The 24,669-nt window shown below is 45.8% G+C and overlaps 2 protein-coding genes across 8 annotated transcripts in view; both read left to right on the top strand.

Annotated features, from left to right (window-relative positions):
• LOC101100603 (histone-arginine methyltransferase CARM1-like) overlaps positions 1-12,038 on the top strand; it is a 294,777-nt gene extending 282,739 nt beyond the window's left edge. For 4 of the 6 annotated variants that reach the window (XM_045043482.1, XM_045043488.1, XM_045043487.1 and 1 more), the window contains one exon: positions 7,532-8,188. In XM_045043482.1, coding sequence (XP_044899417.1) covers positions 7,532-7,889 — 358 coding nt within the window. In that variant the 3' untranslated portion in view covers positions 7,890-8,188. Of the gene's footprint in view, positions 1-7,531; positions 8,189-8,511 lie in introns of those variants that run through there. The other 2 variants (XR_006589076.1, XM_045043483.1) reach the window with 2 other exon arrangements.
• Positions 12,039-21,621: 9,583 nt separating this feature from the next.
• PUM3 (pumilio RNA binding family member 3) overlaps positions 21,622-24,669 on the top strand; it is a 32,993-nt gene continuing 29,945 nt past the window's right edge. Inside the window, exons 1-2 of one of the 2 annotated variants that reach the window (XM_003995332.6) lie at positions 21,622-21,718; positions 23,022-23,240. In XM_003995332.6, coding sequence (XP_003995381.3) covers positions 21,637-21,718; positions 23,022-23,240 — 301 coding nt within the window. In that variant the 5' untranslated portion in view covers positions 21,622-21,636. The remainder of the gene's footprint in view (positions 21,719-23,021; positions 23,241-24,669) is intronic. The other variant, XM_045043481.1, reaches the window with a different exon arrangement.

Consider the following 24,669-nt stretch of genomic DNA (forward strand, 5'->3'; position numbering starts at 1 on the left):
GGGTGGGGTTGGGGGACAGATGAGGCTAGCATTCTTTCACAGCTTAGTTTCTGGAGAGGCTGACCTGGATAGAATAGTCCAGAACCTAGTGGAAGCTGAACTATCTTCAAGGATGTGTTCTCTCTGTAGAATTTGGTTGGAGTTCTCAGTAATCTCTGAAATATCCTAAGTTGAAACTAATCAGCCCTCACCTTGAGTCCTTGAATTCTCTCTTCTAGAAAAACTATATTCTACCTGCCCGAATTTTACTTCAAAGAAAAATAAAAGGAAATCACCTTTGAATTCAGTCCTTACAAATGTTCTCATTTATAGGGCTCTCTCTCCGTTACTTTGTATTAAAAAATGCAGTATTGCTTGGAGAAGGTGAGCTGTTTACTAGCTCCATTAATGTGTACTGTGGGTGATAAATAGAGGCACCTGAAAGAATTTGTTTTACAAAAAGGGAAAATATATATATATATATATATATATATATATATATATATATATGTGTATATACATATATGTATATATACATATATATGTATATATATATATACATATATATGTATATATATATGTATGTATATGTATATATGTATATATATATACACATATATATGTATATATACATACATATATATGTATATATATGTATATACGTATATATGTATATCATATATATGTATATATATGTGTATATATATATACATATATATGTATATATATAATTATTTCTTAAAGTTGTAAACTTCAGTGTTGTAAGTCCTTTCTGAATACAGTATTGGGTGACTTCAAATGTGCCTCTCTTGATGACAAGGGCACTCCCACCAAAAACGAATAGGGAGACTTTACTGATAAAATGTGAGAGTAACAGCAAACGATATTTCCACGTTTGCATGTTATTTTAAAACATGTTTAATGTTTGTTTTTGAGAGAGAGAGAAAGAACCTGAAGGGGACAGGGGGAGAGAGAGAGGGAGACACAGAATCTGAAGCAGGGTCCAGGCTCTGAGCTGTCAGCACAGAGCCTGACGTGGAGCTTGAACTTGGGAATGGTGAGATGGTGACCTGAGCTGAAGTCAGGTGCTTAACCCATGGAGCCAGCCAGGCGCCCCTGCGTATTATTTTAAATGTGGCTCTAATATGTCCACGTTACTAAATAAATGAAATAGTCCCAGGAGACATCTGGCTAGTGCCCCTGTGTCCATAAACGTTTACTAACAAGCTGGCTTGGGGGGCACTTCCGGGGGCGCTCACACTGACAGAGGAAGGAGCAGTGAGTACTGAATACTCAGGCGTGGGTAGCACTTGCTAAGACAGAAGGACCAGAGACTGAGCAAGCCCCTCCTCCTCCTCCCCCCTCCCCCTCTGCTCTTCTCCTTTGCTTTTTCTTCCCAGCCTCGTGTTCTGCTTCACTCTCTGGCTTCGTCTATTCTCTTTGCTTTGCTCTCCTTCCTCTATCCTTATTCCTCTCAGTCATATACCTTTCAAAGATTTCCATCCCCTTGGGCATATTGCCTCCCTTTTTGTTCACAGATCAACTTCTGATGGAGGGAAGAGAAAGATCCAGAAGTGGGTGGAAAGCCAATTCTGAGAAGTCACCACGGAATGTCAGTGGGGAGGAGCCTCTCCCGACGGACAGGGTCTGCAAAAAGTCGTGCGGGTCCAACCACAAATTCGGCAGAATATCACCCACAGCCCCCCACCCATGTGAACCTCAAAACGGGACTTCCACTGCCTAATTTCAACAGAGCAAACAGGAGAAAAAAACGAAAAGTAAAGGTTATGTCTTAGTTATTCCTTCCACTGCAGGTGCGAATTTGCTGCAAGAATCAGCATTTTTTCTTTTTAAATCAGATTGATTTGCCTACACTCCCATTCACCAGAGGGAGTGAATGTTTTCAGCTGGTTTAGAAAGTCCTCCCTTGTTCATGGATCATGGAGTCCTCCAAGGCTCTTAGCTGCCTGTAAAATTGAGGAAGGGGTCCTGTAATGTTTTAGTTCATCATGGCTGCCAAGGAAAAGCCCATTCGCCAAGCCCCACGACCTTGAAGGGCAGGCCCTTTGGCTCCGCCTCCCGCACTTCCCGAGAGTCCCACCTGCCCTGACTCCACCTCCACCCCTTCCGATCCCAGCCCTCCCAACCCCTGCAGCAGTTCCCCTCTGCTTAGGCTCCATTCTTCCAGGATCTCCTCTTTTTTATTTTTTTATTTTTTTATTTTTCTTCTCTTCCTTCCCCTCCCCTCCCTTCCCCTCCCCTCCCCTCCTCTCCCCTTCCTTCCTCTCCCCTCTCCTCCCCTCCCCTTCCCTCCTCTCCTCTTCTCCTTTTCTCCTTTCCCTTCCCTTTTCTTTCCTTTCTTTCTTTCTCTTTCCTTCTTCCTTCTTCCTTCCTTCCTTCCTTCCTTCCTTCCTTCCTTCCTTCCTTCCTTCCTTTGTCTGTCCTGCCGAGGAACATGGGGTGAGGACAGGGCAAATGCCTCTCGATCTTTCAGTCCTAGCTTTGAGAATGAGGCCACATTCATGCCCTAGTAACTTATTCTCCAATGCTTCTATTCTCTGATTTTCAGACTTTGGTGAGTTTTCTCAAAAGCTCCTGCTTGAAATATTTGAGCCAACGATGAGGTTGTACTAACCTTATTTATTTATTTGTTTTGTTGGTGTCAGTTATTCTTAGGTAATGTTCCTGATTCGCATTATTTCTTCATTATTTTTTCTTTCGTTCCCATGAAAAAGGCAGGGTAACTAAATGAGCGAGTCTGGAATTGGGTCGTGTGTTCCAGTACTCTCCCTTGAGCGTGTTTAGAAGTATTATCACCCCTCTTCCCAGGTCCTTGCCTAATATGTGTAATTTATAGGTATTTTAAAATTAGTCTTAGAATACTCATGTTCTCAGATGTATTCAAAAGATGCCATGTGGGGCCAGGCCAACATTTCTCAGAGTTTAACCTCAGTGTCATTAAAGGGCTAGAGTCACTTGTCCCCTTGTAAGGCAAGAGTCTGGAAGACCAAGCTTGCAACTCTTCCTTTATAAGAGCTCTTAAAATCTGTTCCTTCTTTTCACCCCCTGCCCTCGGCACATCGGTCTGGACCCATGTCACTCTGTGCTCAGGGGACTGAAATGATCCTCAGTTATTCCTGCCGGTGGCCTGTTCATATCTGCCACCGTCACTTCTTCACTGAGCACCGTCCACCCCTCTCCCCCGCCAGCAGATGCATCTTTGAGGGTTTCTGCCGATGCTACCTCGCTACAGCCGCCATCTCCAGAAGCAACCCTCAACCCATAACTGGTGGGAGCTTACGTGTATAAACACCCCAACTCCTGCACCCCTTGGGTGTGTGTTCTACACTGGCTCCCAGAGCTCCCCAACAAGGTTAATCTCCAGTTACCCACAATGGTAGATAGCTTCAGAGTGAACACTTCGTCGGCAGCCTTCTTTTCCCTCTCTCCCCCAGTTCCTTACTGGTATTTCCTGGCACTGCCTCCAAAATCAGTCCTTTTCCCTTGGATTTTTGTTTTAGGGTTGACTTCTGGGGGAATTCAGTTCCAAGACACTGCCAGCCATGCCGCTAAAGCATTTTGGCACAGTCTTGTTACATTGAGCGTTCTTAAAAAGGTCAAAGAGATTTGGGGCATCTGGGTGGCTCCGTCGGTGGAGCATTTCACTCTTGGTTTCAGCTCTCATCGTGATCTCACAGTTTGGGGAGCTTAAGCCCTGCATCAGGCTCTGTGCTGACAGCTCAGAGCCTGCTTGGGATTCTCTCTTTGCCTCTCTCTCTGCCCCTTCCCCATTGTGCTGTCTCTGTCTCTCTCGAACTAAATAAATAAACTTAAAAAAATAAAGTTCGAAGAGAGTAACAAAAGCAAACCAACTTTGCAAACATCACTATCTCTGCTCAGAAATTATCGTCAACCTCCAGTGAATGGAACAAATGGTTCTTAGTCTATGACCTGGGACTCGGTATAACACAGCCTTTTTCTACCTGTGGTAATTCTATTTCCTGGAACCCCCACTCCACGTGGAGATTGCAACCGTTTGTGTCTACTCACCCTTTCCTAGGGGACACAGTGTTTGTCTTGACCCCGAGAATTTGCTGGGGGCACAATTCCCACCACCTCAACGCTCCCCCCACCCATTTCGGTATATCTAAGGGTACCAACCGTTACAACCCGCATCCTCTTTGTGGGCCTTTTTTCTGCTAAACCCACCACGACTTTGGCACTTGGCCTCTACTTCTTTATTCTGATATTTTTGGCACTTTGTTGACTCCTATCCTGGCCTCCCACCTGGACGGTGAGCCCTGCCTGGGGAAGATGAACTTCACCTCTTTCAGACCTACAGTGCGGCCCCATAAACACCAGACAAGGAGGCAAAATCCAGACTCTACCATTCATTAACGGAGTGACTGTGGTCAACATAGATATCACCTCTCAACTCCTGTGTTTCTATTTGTGACATAGGTGTGATCTAATCCCCACCACATGTGGTTGTCGTGATAATTTGAGTGGCATAATAAATTGTAGAAATGCTCTAGAAACTAACAAATGTATCCAGAAGTTAGTCGTGATGACACGACTGGTAGACAACTCCCCCTATGGCTGTAAAGTGGGAATGATCCGGTGGCATAAGACCAGGGGCTCCCTGGAGAGCAAGAATGTGACGCTCAGGAAAAATCAGGAAAATACACATCCTTACATGGAGTTTGCCAGAACCTGTTCTTGGGCCACAGAATTAGATGATCATAGCTACTTCACAATATGCATTAATTCTACAAAGTTTACTGTTTCTTTTTCATGCTTATTTCTTTTTGAGAGAGACAGACAGAGACGGAGCACAGGTAGGGGAGGGGCAGAGAGAGAGGGAGACCCAGACTCCGAAGCAGGCTCCGGGCTCTGAGCTGTCAGCACAGAGCCTGACGCGGGGCTTGAACTCACAGACCATGAGATCATAACCTGAGCCAAAGTCAGACACACTCAATGAACGGAGCCCAGGCGCCCCAACAAAGTTTATTGTTTGAAGTCAGATCCTTTTCTCCACTGCTCAGAACGCTAAGATGGTTCCTCTTTTTGCTCAAAGTAAAACCCAAAGTCTTCAATCTGGCCTAAAAATCCATTTATGCTTTGCCAAGCACTCCTACTGACCTTGTGTCCTGCTAGTTTCTTCCCTTAGCCGACACCAGGGACACAGGCCTCCTCCCTCTTCCTCAAGGACACCAGTCATGTGTGATGATGGATGACTCCCGCCTTGTATCCCCTGTTCTAGCTCTTTCCTCTGCCTGGAAAGCTCCTCCCCCAGAGATGTTGGGCCAACTCCCAAGTCTTCTCTGAAATCTCTCCTTCTCAATGACGTCACTCTGACCACCCCATTTACGATTGTAATCTGTCCGCCCAACCTGGCTCTCCCATTACCCGGCTTTATTCTTTCCACTGTGGTAGCCGTAACATCTCCTCCAGTGCACTTAGCTCTCATTTGTTACTGTTGGATGTTTATTGGCAGGGAGTCTTACTTTTGTTGGTTAATATGTCCCTAGCGCCTAACACAGTGCCCAGGACATAGCAGCCACTGAATAAAGATGGTGGCTGGATTTGTTGACGTAAGTTCTTACTGTGTGCCAGTGAAGAAAATGACCATGATCCCTACTCTTAGGGGTTTCTAGTTCAGCAGTGGCACTTATTTAACAGATGCTATTGACAACCAAATACATGCCAAGCCATCTTGGAAGCAAGTCCTGGAAATATGACAGCAAACAAGACAATTTCCCAGCTCTCGTATGGCAAATTTATCTGAAATGGTACAATGATGGGGTTAAGCGTCTGACTTTGGCTCAGGTCATGATCTTGTGGGTTCGTGACTTCGAGCCCCGCGTCGGGCTCTGTGCTGACAGCTCAGAGCCTGGAGCCTGCTTTGGATTCTGTGTCTCCCTCTCTCTCTGCCCTTTCCCTGCTCATGCTCGCTGTCTCTCTCCCTTTCTCTCTCTTCCAAATATAAACGATAAAAAACTTTTTTTAAAGAAATGGTACAATGGTGTTTAAAAAAAAAACAGATATTGGAGCGCCTGGGTGGCTCAGTTGGTTAAGCGTCCAGCTTTTGGTTTTCAGTCAGGTCATGATCTCTTGGTTCATGAGTTTGAGCCCCGCATCGGGCTCCACTCTAATAGCGTGGAGCCTGCTTGGGATTCTCTCTCTCTTCCTTTCTCTTTGTCCTTTCCATGCTCACTCTCTCTCTCTCAAAACAAATAAATAAACTTTAAAAATTTAAAAAAAAACATATCAAGAGGTGCCTGGGTGGCTCAGTCGGTCAAGCGTCCGACTTCAGCTCAGGTCATGATCTCACAGTCCATGAGTTCAAGCCCTGCCTCAGGCTCTGTGCTGACAGCTGGGAGCCTGGAGCTTGCTTTGGATTCTGTGTCTCCCTCTCTGTCTGCCCCTCCCCCGCTCATGCTCTGTCTCTCTGTCTCAAAAATAAATAAAAACATTAAAAAATAAAAATAAAAAAGTAAAAAAAAAACATATTAAAATATGTAAAGTTCTTGGCCACCAAATTTAAAATTCTAGATTGTTATTTTAGTGTCCCTATCTTACAGACAGGCACCAAGGGCACCCCGCCTTACATATACCAAGTCTTAACAAAGATGTATCAAAACAAACACCGAATTGTGTAGCTCCCCAAGACTGAACTTCTACTTTCAATGCTAGGATGTATTTTGATTCAATAGTTTGTATAACTTATTGTCGATGGTGGCCTTTTTGAGGGCCTATTGCTTTGAGTTGTTCAATACTAGATCATATGTTGAAGAATATATAACAGAAATTAAATCTTGCCCCCCCAAATATAAGAAGGGCAGAGGATTAGTCTTCTTTTTCTTTTAATTTTTTTTTCAACGTTTATTTATTTTTGGGACAGAGAGAGACAGAGCATGAACGGGGGAGGGGCAGAGAGAGAGGGAGACACAGAATCGGAAACAGGCTCCAGGCTCTGAGCCATCAGCCCAGAGCCCGATGCGGGGCTCAAACTCACGGACCGCGAGATTGTGACCTGAGCTGAAGTCGGACGCTCAACCGACTGAGCCACCCAGGCGCCCCAAGTCTTCTAAAACCCTAGTGATGATTCTGGTTTTCATCCTGGTCTTGCCACGGAACTAGTCACGTGACTGCGGCAGGCCAAGAGCACACGCTCCCATCCCCCCACGAGTCAGAACCTGCTGCAAGAGGTGAGAGGTATGGTGGGTTGAGAGCCTCCAGCCCTCACCCCTTCTGGGTCCACCACGGTATTCAAGCCAAGGCCACAGTCTCCCAGGGTGGCTGCAAGCCAGGCACAGAGCAATGGCCAAGGCGCACCATCCACATTCCTGTCCCAACTGGGTCTCTTCCGAGGAGACACTCCAGCCTGGCCGAAAACCTTCTGGACCTTTCTCTGGGTCTCTTCTCATCAATCCTGCCTTCCTGCGTTGCAGTTAGAGGCGCTCCCACTTAACCGTGTTTCCACTTTCCTTTATATTCCCTGCGTACATCTCTTAGATTTCTAACTCTGTCTTTGCTTTGCACTTCCCAGAAAGCTTGAAATAACACAAAAGGTACCAGCAGTGATTCCAGAAAGCTGGCAATCAGATGGGGTTTTGAGACTGGCTTATTCACCATGGCTGGCGAGGAGGATCACAATCCAAGTGGTATGTGAGGCACGGCTAGTCCTTGGCATCAGACGGTTGGTTGCTCGGTTACAAAAAAATAAAAATAAAAATAAAAATAAAAAAAAATCACCGCGGGTGACCGGGGGACATCTGGTGGAGGGGAACTGCCAGTACAGTGGCCCAGGCATTTTGAAAGTGAAAGGGGGTCCGGTGTATTTAAGGAGAGTGAAGTTGGAGGGTTCCCTGCCGAGTGATAATGAGAAACTGGAAGCAGGTGAATAAGGACCACCGGGAGAGCCAGAGGCCTCCATGGTAACTTACAAAGGTGGTACCATGCAGAGCTTGCAGAGGTGACCCACACCTTTCTAATTAAGAGCTAGACTTCCCTTGTGCAGGAAGATACTGCAGATGCCTCTCCCTGCAAGGCAACACCCGCTCCCCCCTCAGCTGCCCCTCCTGGCTGGCAGGCCAATAACTGCAGTTACCTCCCAGCATAACCGAGCCGGGGACAGGCTGGGCCTGATTGCAGAGAAAAGAGAGTATGCCCCCGAAGACCTGCGAGGATTGGCCAGCATATACCGTCAGGGGCAAAGCAGGAGTCGGGGGCGGGGGGTGGGGGGTGGATTGTGAGGGTGTTTGACCAAGGGGTTAGAAGCTGAAAGTGAACAGGCAGGGAAACGTTGACTTGGAGTCACTTTCTTGGGACATGGGATTTAACACCCCGGCGAGGACCCCGGGGAAGGGGGCGAACACACTGCTACGTGGCTTTCTAAAGCCCGGAGAGCAAAGGTGAGACGCCTGAGTTGCCGTGGCAGATGGTAAAATAGGATGGAAAAAAATAGATGGAAAATAGAATCAGAAGCAGTTCGCATTCGTTGGAATGAACAACAATATTCATTTACAGTTCTGTACCAGGGCCATGTTAGCTCGCCCACCTCCTGTCTTAATATAGTCCGGAGAGATCTGGACCATCTGGACAACCTGAAGAACTTCACATTGATCCGTCACATCGATCAGATGAAGACACGGCTAGTGGGCTGGAGACCTTGGTAAGAAACACGTGTGCCGGAAGCTGGAAGACAAACTCTGTAAAGATTCAGGGACAGACCACTTCAGTAAAGCTTTCGGGCATCCTAAAAGGTAGGGCTGAAAAGAAGGAGGTACACATTTTTAAGGCCAGGGATATGTCAGGCAGTCCCCTCCCCAGTAAAGGCATTTTGCTACATCCTGCGTTCCCTGTTGTGAAATAAAAAGTACAATGCCACGTCTTGCACATGTAGGGATCCTGTCCCAGTGCGTACCCCGGAGGACATGGAAGGATGCCAGTCCTAAGTGGGGCCTGGATCGGGAAAGAACTGCACAGCAGGTCCAGGCTGTAGTGAAGGCAGATTTCCCACTTAGACCAGAACATCTGGCAGACGCTGTGGTGTGGAGGTGTCAGTGGTGAGAAAAAAAATGCAGCGTAGAATTCATAGTAACCCGATTAGGAAGATCCCACCACAGGACCTTGGTGTTCTGGCCCAGGATCATGCCATGTGTAATGGAGAATTACACACACCTCAAAAAAGAGCTCCTGGCATGTTCCTGAGCCCTAACAGAGATAGAATACCTGACTATAGCATAGCATTGACCATCCGTCCAGATCTGTTCATTAAGAGCCGAGTTCTGTCTTGCCTGTCAATTCACAAAGCCAGATGGGCCCGGCCATGTAAAACAGAAATGATGCATCAGGAACTGGGCCTGAGTAAGACCAGAGGACACAAGTTAGCTGCATGATCAGGGAGCACAGACCTCCATATCACCCACATGATGGTACCAGCTCCCTTCCCCAAGCTCTCATCCATGATCTGATAATAAGGTGTCATACAGACAGCTGAAGGAGCAGGAGAAAGCCCAAGCATGGATTACGGATGACTGGGCTCAGTTTGTGGGGGAGAAACTGAAACCCGACAACAGCATTACATTCTCATACGGGCCGAAAGACAGTGGAGAGGGAAAATCTTTTTAGAGGGCAGGGAGTGCTCCTTGTCATCCGCTTTATGGAGAAGGAAAGTGGCCCAAGATGAGAACATATAGAGATTCCTAATCATTGGGCAGTGGCCCAACCAGCTGGTCAGAGCCTGGAGGGAAAAGGATGATGGGAAATAAAAACCATCCACAGGGTAAAGGCGTGTGGATGAGACATATGGGAGTGGACACAAGATGTGAACATTTCATGTTAATACCAGTCAAAAGGCATCCGCCCTGAACATTGGACGACTAGGTTGACAAGATGACTCAACCAGTTGACATCAGTTCTCAGCTCTGGGTACTCTAGAACTGGCATGATGGGTACATGAATGGCGTGGTCATAATGTCAGAGACAGAGGCTACACATGGGCCCAACGGCATAACTTCCACTTACCAACGCCAACCTAATTACTTCCTCTGAATGTCGAAACTGCCAGCCACAGAACCAATGCTGAGCCCCTGACATGGCTTTATTTCCCAAAGAGACCAACAGCTACCATCCACCCACAGTTGATGACACTGGGCTCCTTTCAATCCGGAATGACCAGCAGTTTCTCTCCCTAGGAACGGAGTCCTATTCCAAGTATGGGCTGACCTTTCCTGCCCACGGAGCCTCTGTCAGCATCACCGTCTCAAAGCTTATGAAGTGCTTGATCGATAGGCACAGAACCCTACATAACAGTATGTGAGCGGGGGATATAATTTAAGTCAAAAAAGGTCATGTGATCCACAGGTCATATTCCACGCTGTACCACCCAGAGGCAATCAGCCTGATAGAGTATGGCAATGGCCTGCTGTCAGGGCAGCTGGAGCACCCCCTAAGAGGCCATCATCTACAAACATGGGGAGCTCTCTTCCAGAGTGTAGAATAAGTCCAAACCCAAGATCCCTATATGATGCTGTAAGAAGAATGCAGGGGTCTAGGAACTAAGGGGTAGAAGCAAGCACGGCCCCACTTCTCCTTCTCAATGAAACTTGGGGCGATTTGTGCTTCCTGCCCCCCAAGACTTTGAGCTCTGTAGGATTAGCGGTCCTTGTCCCCAGAGAGAATGCGTTCTTGCCAGGGGACAGAGCAAGAGTTCCATTGAGCTGTGGATGCCAGCTGGATATAATGGATTCCTTGTGTCCAGGACCAATGGTGAGAAAAGGAGTCACCATCCCGGCAGGGGCTATTACTTCTGATCACCAGGTGGAGGGGCTAGCTGACGGCCTCCAGAGGCCACAACGTCAGGCTCCAGCACAGCATTCATGTTGAGGCCATTCTGTCCCTGGGTTGCCCAAACAATGACTGAGCACAGAGAGGGTACTGGAGCTGGGCCATGCCTACACATCTCGGTCTCCTTTAATGGGCAGGCTTGGCTCGGGAGCCCCGCGTTGGCCTGGACTTCCTCAGAGCTCCACTACAGTCCGAACGTCGTCCACCACATCCTCTCCCTTCCGTGTCTCCCTTCACAGGTATCAGGTCAGCACCATGGTCTCAGCCTCCTCCCACTCATTGCTCGCTCTTCTCTCTCTTCTCGCCCCTCATCGGCTTGTCTGCCAATACGTTTCTTGGCCTCCTAATTCTATCTTGGCACCTGCTTCCTGGAGATTTCAAGCAGACGCAATGGGTTGAGGCTAGTTGGTTCATTTTTTTTTTTCCTTTCTTTTCAAGGGAGGAGGAAATCGGGGTGGCTAGGAGGAGGGCATCACGGTAACGCCTGACGTGTACTTCCTATCATTTTTAAAAGTGAAATGAGAATAATGGGAAAATGTAGAATTACTAATATGCTTGGTTATCAAGTCTTTATTGCTCACAAATCCAGGAAATCGGACGTTAAAACCGGTCACTGCTTTCCAAAGGGAACACCTCTTATCGAGCCTGTAAAGAAAATTCAAACAAAAGTTAAACAAAAACTTAAAAACGTGTGAAGTGTTCTCATTCTAGCTCAAACCTGAAACTTGTACCCATCCCTTGAGGAGTTTGGGTTTATAAAACCATAGTGCCTTGTAAGTGTTCTCCGTATAAATGGTAACTCGTGGGCTTTATGTGATATTAATTAGTCTTGGTTTTTATGTCTCCATCACCTGCTGACAGGATCTTTCATTAAAAGTGATACTTTATACTACAGTCAGAGAAACTTTTATTTTGGTCATGTCTTTTTCGTGCTGCCCTTAAGCGTGTAACCAAAGAAAGTAAATTAGGACAAAGTCGGTTTTGTGCTTCTAAGATAGCAACCAGGACATGAGGAGTGCACGATTAATGTTTGGACTATATTAGTGTACTTTTAAGCAAATCTGTGGTATTGAAAAACATAATCCACCCTACTCAGAAGCAGTTCTTTTTTACTAAAGGAAAATGTGTTGGCAACTGTTCCGTTTCCATGGATTTGTGATTCTAATAGGCCCTGAAAATAAAACTCGATCTTTGCCAAAATCTCACTTATGCTTTATATCAATAACATGCCCTTTATCCCTGCTTACACATTTGGGAAGCAGAGAAACAACACCAATTAGTTAAAAATCCATTAATTAGAACTCTAAAGAACTGATTTTAGGAAAGGGGACATGTGTGGGAGCTAACACCTAACACTTTATTTTTATGAAAAAGAGAAAAATTGCACAAAATCATGAGGAATTGAAAAAAAAAAAAAGCAAACATCTTTCAGAATACATTTACCAGTAGGTATTTCAAATTTAAGCCATTTTCAACATATAATAATATTAAATAACTAATGGCGACCTCAAGCAGCAAGGAGGATACAGTTATGCCCAAGACATTCTACTTCCAGAAACAAATGTATTATACATTTAATTCTTTAATTCTGGTGATGCGAAAGGAAGGACCAGAAGATTAAAGGGTTTAATCCTCAGTTAACTAGGAAATCAAATCAACAACTAGAAATCCATTCTTTAAACGAGTGGCTCTTAATTTAGCTACATGGTAGCCCGATCTGGGGAATTTTCAAAACCCTCAATGCCTAGGTCCTACTTCGGACTAATTAAATCAGCATTACTGGTTTGTTGTGTTTTGCTTTTTTGACTCCACAGGTGATTCTGATGTGTGGCCAAGATTGAGACCCACCACCTTGAATACTACAATTATTTTAATTTTTAGCTTACTACAGTTATTTTAAGTTTTAAACCAGATTAGTTTAAATTGTAGATTAAATCTCTACTGCTGGATGGAAGCATATTTGCCAAGTGACCTTTAATTTTACTGGAGTACTGGAAAAATAATTACATCCAAATGCCATGATTAACATTATGTTTGATGGTCTTCCAGTCCTGAGGGTGGCCATGTAACCCAGTTCCGGGCTCTGAAATAGAAGGTAAATGCTGCTCGGTTTTTTTCCTTCTGGGATAGAAGGACAGAGTCCTATTTGGGTGGAAAAAGTGGATTTCATCCCTTTCCCCATTCTCCTAGTCCTAAACTCTAATACATATCCTGGAACTGAGTACATCTGGCCTCAGAAAGCAACAGTGAAATAAGTCAGAGAAAAACAAATATGGTATGCTTTCACTTTTGTGTGGAATCTAAAAAATCCAAGGTCATAGAAACAAAGAACAGATTGGTGGTTGCCAGAGTGGGGGAGGGGGCACTCAGGGGGAGAATGGCTGAGGGTGAACAAAGGACGGGGGTGGAGGGAGAAAATAAATAAAAACAACAAGCGAGAACATTAGAAGTCAACACACTAAGGGTGGCAGAGCCCGGAAATTGAAAGAGCTTGGGTCTTTGATGACACTTGGATCACTGAACTAGAAAACTGACTACCTTTAGAATTTTTGTTGTGAAGAAAATTACCGCTTAAGCCACTATTAGCGGAAATTTCCATTCCTTGCCCCCAAGAGCGTTTCTCATGGATACAGCTTGGTTCTCTCTCTGTGTCTTTCTCCTAGATCAAGGTATGAATCACTCAACATTTACTACTGGCTAATAACTTTACAGTTATTTCTTGAGTCATGTCAGCAACCTCAAAAGATAAATACTACTTTTCTCATTTTATGTAAGCAGAAACTGAGGCCCATACAAATTACCTGTCTTGTCCATGGCCCTATGGACCTTGGATTCTAAGCCAGATTCATTTGATTCCAGTACCAATCATCTTAATTACAGTGCTATAAGACCTCTTAGATGTGTACAAGTCTGATGGTTCTGATTAAGTTACATGCTGTATCATTTAACAAGAGCATTTTATGCTTGTAGGAATACACATATTCTTAGATCATTAGATTTAGATCATTTAGATCATTAGATATTTGAAGAATTAATGGGCTTAATTTGGTTCATTGCAAAGTTCTAGACAAGCTTCTTTGTTGTTGTTGTTGCTGTTCTGCAAAGACAGGAGACACTTTAGACTCATTCCAAACAAAATTGACTCAAGTCCATTCATTTTTTTGGTAGCACAAAGGACTTGATAAATAGCATTATTGGTAATAATCTAGGACTTTGGTATGTGATCATTATTTTGCCTCCCTAGTGAAAAGACAAATGAATAGTAAGTAGGGTTTTGATGTCTATGTTTAAGGTATTTACATGGACGCGTTTGAGAGGATATGCGGCGCCACTGTCTGTGGCCTTACAAAGAAAAATGTATCCGTTCCAGGTATTGTGTGGTAGGGTGTATCTCTGCTTTTGAGCATTTACTAGAGAACCAATGGATTAGGGAAAGCAGTCCAGGGGCAGTCCTGTTGAGTTTGGAGTCAGGCTCACCCGATCAACTTTACTGTGTTTCCCTTTGTTTCCATAAAATGAAGGGAGAAGCCCTACTGCAGTTGTTCTTATGAGACTTAAGTGAACTGAAATGCAAACACACTTATAATACTTAAGGCAAACAGTAAGTACTTACTAAACAGCTATGTGCTGAGTAGTGGGATGTGTGCCTGAATAATGACAGCCCTGCCCTCAGGAAGTCTAGAAAATTACCAGTCTTAAGCCTAATGCCTTAAGGGACAAGAGATGGTGTCGTTTGCAAGACAGTAAAATCTGACGCTTGACACACTTGGAATCATGTCCTAATTCCTCAACTTTCCGGGTCGTCAAAAGGTGTGTTATGTCCCAAACCCCAGAACCTGTTAAAGGGACTTTATTTGGGAAAAGAAGATCTTTGCCGTATCACTAAGTCAGGACCTTCGGATGAGATCGTCCTGTATTATCTCAAAGGGCCTTAAATCCAATGACAGGTATCATAACCAAATATGTGGTTAGTTTCTCCAGCTGAAAAGTGAGGATAATATCCTAACTGTAGTCTCATTTCCTAGAGTGGAAAATGGGATAATGCAGCCTGGAGACACGAGGAGGCGTTAAAAATGACATTTAATGAGCGCTTACCAGGGTCATTCACTGTGCTAAGCGCTATGTGTGATTTAGCGATCTCTACTTTATCGAGCTGGTAACAAACATTCAGAGACATACAGTAATTTGCCAAAGCCACAAAGCGAAAAAACCCGGGATTAAAATTCAAACCGACTTCCGAGAACACCCTTTTATCCTTCAGGCTAGACTACCAGAGAGGGTGCAAATGAAAGCACTCTTAAAAAAAAAAAAAAAATCAATTATTTTGGTATTAGCTCAGTCGCCACCCCGGGACTCCGTTTCAACAACAGACGCGTGGGCGAGAAGCTGCCTTGCTTTCTCGGGCCTGGGAACGACAGGGTTAACGACGTCACTTTCAGGCGCCGGCGATACGCGATCGCCCTACGGATCCTGTCAAGGGCCAATACCCGCGCACGGCGCAGCCGTGGCGCCTCCAGAGGAAGTGCTGGAAGCGGACCAATAGAAATGCCGAATTTCCGTTTTCCTGGCTAAGGCCTCTCCTTTAACCCCAGCTCCGTTGCGCTAGAAGGAAAAGGCGGGCCTGGGGGCGGGGCAAGTCGAGGAAGCGGAAGCGGCGCGGCGGAGCCTGGCCCCCGCCCGCCTCGGCCCCACGTGTGCGGTGAGTGCGGCGGCCTCGGCGGCCGCCCCTGGAGGGGTTCGTTTGCCCCCTTCCCCGAGCTGCAGGGGGTGGGTCTGTCCGAGCCGCCAGAGGGTAGAGGTGCTCGCGCCTGTCACCCGCTGGACAGTCTTCTGTGACCTTTTCTGTTCTGGGAGAGTTGGGGGAGACGGGAGACTGGCGACCGGGGCGGGTTCACGACTTGTCTTCCTCTTACTTTGCCCTGAGAGGGCTGCTGGGTTGGCCCGAGCTGCCTTCCCTCTAGGATCCCGGCCCGTGCCGTGCCCGTGGCGGTCAGCCTTTCTGTCGTGTGTGGCAAACATCCACTCGACCCTGTGCACGCCGGGGGCCGAGGGTACAGGCTGAACGTAGTTCTACGTTATCAGCGCTGGGAAGGAAACGAGCTTGGTGCCGAGGTGGAGGATAGGGGAGTCTGAAGGGGTCTCTAAGCTGATACCTAAAGCGTAAGAGGCAACTCTGAAATCTGGAAGCCCAGGGAAAACTACTTCAAGCAGAGGCAGTAACTTGGGCTAAGTCCCTGCGGTGGCAGCTAGAGAAAGGGGACCAACGTGAGCTCGGAGTGCAGCGATACAAGATAAAGTTAGAGGGGTAGCGTGGCCGCGGTTCTGTAAGGCTTTAAAGGCCGTGGTGAGTGGTTAAGATTCGATTTCTGTACAGTGGGGAAACCCGTTTCTGTTCTCATTTGCAGAAAACATTGGAGGCTTGTAAGGAAGAAACCTGGTTGACCCAGGTTCTCTTTAGGAATTGTCTACAATTTCGATTATTATTGAGTATGTCATTGAAAAGTATTGGTGTTTTCCATTAGGTTGGTGGTAGTGGAGGTGGAAGTTGACGAGTTGGAAGTATTTTTAAAGGCGGTGTCAAAAGAATTTATGGAAGGATTGAACATAGCAAAGCAGGGAGAGCACAATGTCAAGGGTAACTCTTAGGTTCTCCTGAGATGATGTGTGGCTGGCTGAGATGGCAAAAATAGGGTGGGGTGGATTAGATGAGGATGTTTTTCTTTGGGGGTGTTTTGCAGTGGAGTTATAGTTGAAGAATTTATTTTGGACTTATAAGGCTGAAGTGCCTGTAAGACACGTAAACCAAGGTGTCAGGGAGGCAGGCAGTTAGATACACAAGTCTGGAACCCAAGGAGCAGTTCTGAGTGGGAAGTAATTTGGGAGTTCTCAGCATAGAAAGCCATGGGATTGGATGAGATCACTTAGGGAGGAATGTGGAGAGAGAGGGGGACACTTGAGAAATACCACTATTTGGAGGTTGCATATTGAAGGTTTACCTCTTTCATACTTCCGTGCTAAGCTTGTTGAGAGGGTGGGATCAGTCACCTGCCCTTCTGTGCCTGGAAAATCTTTGCTATTTCATTCCACAAGGCAAAATTGGCCTCTTAGCTCTGTGGCTTTTTGAACAATTTATATGTGATTCAGTTGTAACAGTTATGTTGTGTTTTATTTATTTTTTTAAAAAAAAACCTTTTAATGTTTTATTTATTTTTGAGAGAGAGTGTGTGAGCAGGGGAGGGGCAGAGAGAGAGGGAGACACAGAATCCGAAGCAAGCTCCAGGCTCTGAGCTGCCAGCACAGAGCCCGACATGGGGCTCGAACCCACGAACCCACAAGATCATGACCTGAGCTGAAGTTGGATGCTTAACCAACTGAGCCACCCAGGCGCCCCGATTATGTTGTGTTTTAATTTGTTTTTTTTTTATACATTTCTTTCAACGTTTTTATTTATTTTTGGGACAGAGAGAGAGCATGAACGGGGGAGGGGCAGAGAGAGAGGGAGACACAGAATCTGAAGCAGGCTCCAGGCTCCGAGCCATCAGCCCAGAGCCTGACGCGGGGCTCGAACTCACGGACCGCGAGATCGTGACCTGGCTGAAGTCGGACGCTTAACCGACTGCGCCACCCAGGCGCCCCTGTTGTGTTTTAATTTTGTTTGCTTCTACTCCACCACTTTGAATTTCTTTTTCATATATTTTATTCAACGCAGTAGCTTTCTAGCAGAGTGTATAGGTATGCAGTATGTTTCAAGTCCAAGGTGTGAAATTGTAAGAAGGCCATCAAAATGTGCCAGAAAGGATTAAGAATGAGAATCATTTGGGAAAGAAGGTAGGCATGTGGAGAAGAAATAATAAATTCATTTCAGGACATATGGGTGGCTCATTCAGTTAAGTGTCCAACTCTTGAGTTTTGGCTCAGGTCGTAACCCCCGTGTTCATGAGTTTGAGACCTGTGTTGGGCTCTGTGCTGACTGCCCTGAGCCTGCTTGGGATTTTCTTCCCCCTTTCTCTATCCCTCCCCTGCTTGCTCTTTCTCTTGTGCGAGTGCGTGCTCTCTCTCTCTTGCTCTCCCTCTCTCTCAAAAATGAGTAAACCAAAAAAAAAAAAAAAGCTGTCATTTAAGCTGGATTTGAAGGGTGGGTGGGGTTAATATTTGATAGAATGGCTTTAAAGTTTGGATCCTGAAAAAGAACAGTGAAGACGTTTGGCTTGGGTGTGTTGTTTGTGATGAGGTTATGTTAGGACTAAATTTTGGATGGCGGTTTGGTTTGAAGTATTCGTGTTGTCAGGAAACTCTTGAAGCTGTTGGAGCAGCGAGATGGTACGAAATTGGTGACTTTGTAGATTGATCAGGCAGCGGAGAGTGGCTCACAGCAGCTGGGATCCAACAGCAAAAACCAAGCTGAGCAAGAGATACAGAGCCTGAATGGGGAATAGCGGAAGGGGAAAAAGAGGAGACAGTTCCGAAAGCCAAAGAAAGGTGCCGATTAGATGTGATGGTACAGGCTCCCCAAGCAAATGCGTCTTGCCAAGTGAAAGAAGTAAGACCCAAAAGGCTGTCTACATGCAGCTTGACTTTGTTTGTACCACCTGTTTGAAAAGAGGTGCAACCAGAGGGACGGAAAACGGATCAGTGATTGCCACGAGAGCCAGGGGGGGATGATGGCAGAGGGGCTCCCCTGGGGACTTTCTGGAGTTAAAACAGTACCCTAATGCACTTTGGTGGAGGAGACAGAACTCTGCATCTGTCAGAATCCGCGCCCTCCACCAAAGAGTGAGCTTGACTGCGGGTGCAGAAAAGTCAGCCGTCGTGTCTGGAAATGGAATGCAGACCGTGAAAACTAAATCTAACTTGTACGAACCTATAAAATGACCTCACTGAAGGGAGTGGTGGGGGAAGTTGACCTAAGGAATTTTGAAAAACAGTACTGTAAATGGATACTGTTGGGGGGGGGGGGAAAGTTGTAAATAAACTGTGGTAGAGTTGGGAAGTTCGTTTCCCATGGGCATTCAGTGTGGCATTCTGAAACTACACGTGCTACGCAGATCACTGGTGGCAAGTTTCTCCCTGTCAAGAGAAAAAAGTGACAAGGCAAGAGGGGAAGACCAGAATGAACCCTGTGGCGCTTGATTAGAGTTGGAGACGTTAGTGTGAACTTACTTACCAGACAGACAAAGAAATGCAGGCTCCCGGGTCCACAGACGCTGGTATACGGACCTGGGTATCACCAGCCCCGTCTGGTGCAAAGCCCTAGAAGCAGTGACGTCAAGTGCGCCTCGCGCTCAGATCCTGCCCTTCTCAATAAAAGGAACCAGGGTTCCTCGGAGAAGTGGCTGGTTTCAGGGCCAGTGCAGGGAAGTTGCAGGATGAACTTGGCACAAGTGCCAGGAGGTAAGGGCGTGGGAAACCAACTGGACGGGTCACGTCGCAAAGACCGAAGCAGCCTCTGAGATTTCCCGCTGGCCACAGCTGGCGCAGTTTGAGCAAGGAAGCAACTATAGGATTGGGTTCGAACCCAAGGAGTAAAATGCGTGCGAGGCCATCTTGATGTGAATACGTGATTAAATAAGTAAATGAAGAAGGGACACACTTCTCCCTGCAGAAGAATTAAAAATATCATTGGTAGACGTAATGCCAGTCAGTGCCACTGTGACCTGTTGAGAAGGGCACTTAGCTCTGTGATACTCTTCAGAAAGATCCACACCAGTCCGATCACCAGCAAATCTCAGGCAAACCCCAAAGGAGAATATTGTGCACAGTGACCAGTACTCTTGAGTAGCATCTCGGTCTTGAGAAAGAAGAGCGAGACACGGTCACAGGTTGGTGGAAACTAAGGAGACCTGATGACTAACTACCGTGGATCCTGGTCCGGAAGGACAGGCAGAATCCAAAGTTAAGAGTATTGTGCTGATCCTCTGTCTCAGTTTCGACAAAGTGCTGTGGTAAGATGCTAACGTCGGAGGAGTGGACTAGAACATTCGGTTTCTCTTTCCAAACTCTCGTGTAAAACGAAAACTATTTCAAAAGGAACGGTGAAAACAAATGTACAGAGAAAATATATAAATGTCTGCATTTTTAGACCAACAGCAGCACAGAATAACTAAGGGATACAAGCGTCGTTGTGATAAAGCAGCCAAGTGCTGAAATGAGCCCACAGTTAACCAATGAATGACCTAAGGAAGCGGAGTAATTCAGGGGCCCTCCATTTTTCGGAATTATAATAGGAAAGACTGAAGTCAGCTGCACTTTCCAGAGAGTTCTTTGCAACCTTACTGGTCCCTTGAGATGTTTCAAGAAAAAGCGACTCAATTAGGGTTGGGAAAATCTTTCCTACTTTAGCCTGTGTTTGGTGATTGATGGCTTAAATTAGCAAATGAAAAGAATCTGAAAAGCCTTTCTTTAAAAGGCCTAATTATTTTCATTTAATTCACTATTTCTCAAATACATGCCATCTTTGAACCCTTTTTTTTTTTTTAATTTTTTTTAACGTTTATTTATTTTTCAGGGACAGGGAAAATGAGCAGGGGAGGGGCAGAGAGGGAGAGGGAGACACAGAATCTGAAGCAGGCTCCGGTCTCCGAGCTGTCCGCACAGAGCCCAACATGGGGCTCAAACCCACAGTGAGATCGTGACCTGAACCGAAGTCGGACGCTTAGCCAAAAGAGCTACCCAAGCGCCCCTGAACGCTTCTTTTTTCTTATACCCGTTAATAATCTTGCAAAATTAGTTGTTCTTGAGTAGAAAATTCTTGTTTTAGGAATATCTGGTATTGCCTAGGAATTTCTAACATCTACTCTAGAGCGTCAACGTCAGAGCTTTAGAAATAAATGTACAACTTTGGAAGATAGAGAAATAGGCAAGTGACATTTGCCCTTGACGTATTCTCTGAGCTTTCAGGAGCCTCGGGTAATCAGGGGGTTATCTGTTGCATGCCCTGTGTATAGTGAGCTCTCTGGACCCAGAAGTGACCTGTTAGATTTCTTCCAAATGAAATATTGAATATCCCAACATAACCTTGCTTTGGAGATCACTGAGAAAATTACTGGTTGCTTCTAAAAGAATAGCAAATTAAGCATTTGAAGTTAGTCTTTGTTTTAGCTACAGTGGTATACACAGGGAACTTGTAGGTAACTTTGATTTTCTTTTGTTAAATTTGAATACATGGTTGAGTGCAACCTGTTTTTTGTTCTGGACTTGTTAGGATGGAAACCAAGAAAGCCACATGACGATATTGTCAGTTTATTTTTTTTTAATGCTTATTTATTTAAAATCTTTTTAATGTTAGAGAGTGCATGAGCTTAGAGGGGCAGAGAGAGAGAGAGAGACACAGAATCCGAAGCAGGCTCCAGGCTCTGAGCTGTCAGCCCAGAGCCCAACGCAGGGCTCGAGCTCATGAACGTGAGATCATGACCTGAGCCGAAGTCAGACGCTTGACTGAATGAGCCACCTAGGCATCCCTGTCAGTTTCTCATCACACAGTCTTCCTAAGTTATAAGAAACACAAACACTGACACTTGTGTCATATTAAATGTCATGGTCTGTTTTTACCCAGAATTATTGCTAAAGCGTTGCCTCCACGTACATCACACGCTAGGTGTACATGTTCTTAATTTTTGTGTTGGTACCTTGTCACTTCCACTTTTAAAATCTTAGAAACCGTGACTGCGCAGTCCCTGGACTAGGTGATTTGTCCTGCATCCATGAAATCCAAGGACTAAACGTGGCTTGATTGATGACCCTTACTGGGTGAAAGCAATCCAGTGATCCCTTTTGGGTTTGGTTTTGTCTTCCAGAACTGCTACAATGGAAGTTAAAGGAAAAAAAAAAATCACAGGAAAAGATGTGAAGACCTCACAAGAAAAAAACATATTTCATAAAAACAGTGGTAAGATAGTCCTCCCAAACCATGTGGCCGTGTCCGTTGTAACGGGAGGGAGGGGGTGGTGGGATGAGGGGGCCTAGAGCAGATGTGGGTCTGTATTCTCGGGTTAGGATTGGGGGAAGTACGAGTTCTTGTGTCCGAGTTTGCGAGTTCCCCATGAAACTAAGACATTTAAGACATTGCCTGGAAAATTGGGGGTGCTCTCTTCACGGAAGACCCCTGATCTCAGCTGCGGATGCTGCTGCCTCATTGTTGTCATTAATTTACCGCAACATTTTATGTTCGTGTTTGAGAAACTGTGCCTGAGCAATGCCTGCTACTGGTAACCCGGCTGACCTCCGGCTTCCAGATTTCTGGATGTGAAGTCGCTATTACGCCATCAGGTGTCAGTGTTGCAGAAGGGAAAAGTCAGGGACTCTGTCCGTGCCTAACTGATTCATCTCGTTTGTGAGGTACTTAGTTTGCAAGCTTAGTTAGCCAAAGATTTTTATCAAATACCTGTATCATGGGCTTTGAAAAACTTTTTTCAAAGTTAGAAATTTGGAAAAATTAATGTCTTTTAATTCAATGTGATATTTAATAAAATAATAACGTCCTTAAGTAAAAAAAATAACCTTTAAATTTGATACATCATTTAATACATACTTTCTCCTTTTTTTGACGTTTATTTCTTTGGGGAGAGGCAGAGAGAGAGGGGTGGGGGGGGTGGGAAGAGAGAATCCCAAGCAGGCTCTATGCCCAGTGCAGAGCTCAACATAGGGCTCTATCTCACCACTGTGAAATCATGATCTGAGCCAAAATCAAGAGTTGGACCCTTCACCAACTGAGGACTGAGCCACCCAGGCACCCGTAACATATATACTTTCTAAATCTTAAGTGTTCATTTTATTAGACCCCCTATTATGTCATTGAACCTCTGAAAATAACGTATGAAGACTTGAATGACAAGGTGTCATTAAAGTAGAATACAGGAGATAGAAATAAAATGTCATATTATCAAATTATATGCTTAAAGCAGAAATACGTGTGACTTACAACAGTGGTTTATCTGTAGAATTTGTGGATGATTTTTATTATGCATTTCCCTACTTTGTCGATTTTCTTTAGTGAACATGTATTCTAATTTTAGAAATCAGAAAAAGCTTTAAAATTGTGTTTTGATTTTTTTAAGAATTCTATTCTCCATATTTAAGACAAAGTGTGTTTCTCTAAAGAGCGTGTTCTTTTATGTAACAAACACAGCCCAGTGGCTAAAAGAGATCTAGGCTCCAGATCACTGAACTCTCATAATTATTATTGTCCCTAGATTCTGGTTCGTCAAAGACCTTTCCAAGAAAAGTTGTCAAGGAAGGTGGACCTAAAATCACACCTAAGAACTTCGAGAAATGTGCCACAAAACCCGGGAAAAAAGGTGTAAAGCAGTTCAAAAATAAGCAGCAAGGGGATAAAATACCAAAGAACAAATTCCAGCAGGCAAATAAATTCAACAGGAAGAGAAAATTCCAGGCGGATGGTAAAAGTGATGGTAAGCACTGGTTCCTTGAGCATCGTCTTTGTGGACACTGTGGACACCATTGTGCCATTGGTACAGACCTTCCATTCTTGTTCCCTGATAGGCAGCATTTGGGGTGGGGAGTAGATGGGGTTAGATAAACACCAGAAAGCACCTTCCCTGGGCACAGTTGTCTTCCGGTGCTTGGAGTGCCTAATCTCCTAGGCTGTTGCTCAGTTATCCTGGCCATGGAGTTCAGCTGAGCTGTGACAGCTTTCTGCAGTAGAACCTCAGTGAAACGTCCCTTTCTGTAGGCCAGATTTTACTGACTGAATGGTTCAACCAAGAAACATGTGAGTTTTCTGCGCACCTTGCCAGGAGATGGGGACGAAAAAGTGTAACAACCAGTAAGGGTATAGGCCCCGAATAAGCAGCATAGAAGCTTAAAGAACCAGTGTGTTTCAGCTCAGTATCTCCCTTGGCTAAGGATGCCTTGGTCAACAGGAGGCGTGTAGAGCCTGCCCTCTGGGAGCTTGGGCCCATCTAACAGAGTCCGCCCACCAGGTGGCTTGGATCTGGAGCACGGTTCTGGAGACGGGGCACGGCCATCGTAGTGGACACATGGCAGGTTGAGACTCAGGACCAGCTGCTGACTGATGAAAGCGTTGGCAGGGCTCCTGTGCCCCTTGAAACAAATCGTTCTCTTCGTCGTTATGTTCAAGGGATGGTTCCTCGCCCAGAGCTCTGCTGGCTGTTGTTCAGGGCGAACCCCCCCGCCCTCCCCCCCCCCCCCCCCACCTTCCGCCACTTGTGCGTGGTTTGGTCCTGGCCTCAGACAAGCCGTTCCCGGATGTCATGTGCTGACAGACATGCACCCTTCTCTGCAGCGTCACAAGGATCTCTCCAGTGTCCTCATTGTCCTCAACATGGCAACTCCTAATACAGCTCCTTTGCTGCCAGCTGAGACCACTGCGGGGAGCCTTCTGAGTCTGGTGTCCCAGCCCGGGTCCTGGCTCTGCTCTGTGGAGCACTGCTCACCGGGGGACGGGAGGTGGGGACAGATGTGGAGGACTGCCCACGAGGGGGATGGGGAGGTGGGGACGGAAGAAGGAAGGGAAATCCCATTGTTTCTCATTCGGCTGGCAGGATCGTTTTATGCTCCAGCATGCCTGTTTTCTGTCCATCCCTGTCTCTTCATCCTTCTCTCCACCCTGCCCGACCCTCCCCCCCCCCCCCAGAGTTGCTGTTTCTCATAGCCTCTCTAGCAGGTGCTAAGTCTGTTTCCCTGCTAGAGTTCTCGCCACCGCATTTTGAACACGTGCCTGCTCACGTGAAGACCTGTGGCCCTGGTTCCTTCTGCTGTGGGAGATCGGCTCCTGACTCTGATTGGGTTTTCTCATGTTTTTATATCGGCAACTGAGGGAGGTTGGGTACTAGAGATCCCGGAAGTTGTGAACGTGTG

The sequence above is a fragment of the Felis catus genome, chromosome D4 (assembly GCF_018350175.1).
Source record: "Felis catus isolate Fca126 chromosome D4, F.catus_Fca126_mat1.0, whole genome shotgun sequence".
Taxonomy (NCBI): Eukaryota; Metazoa; Chordata; class Mammalia; order Carnivora; family Felidae; genus Felis; species Felis catus.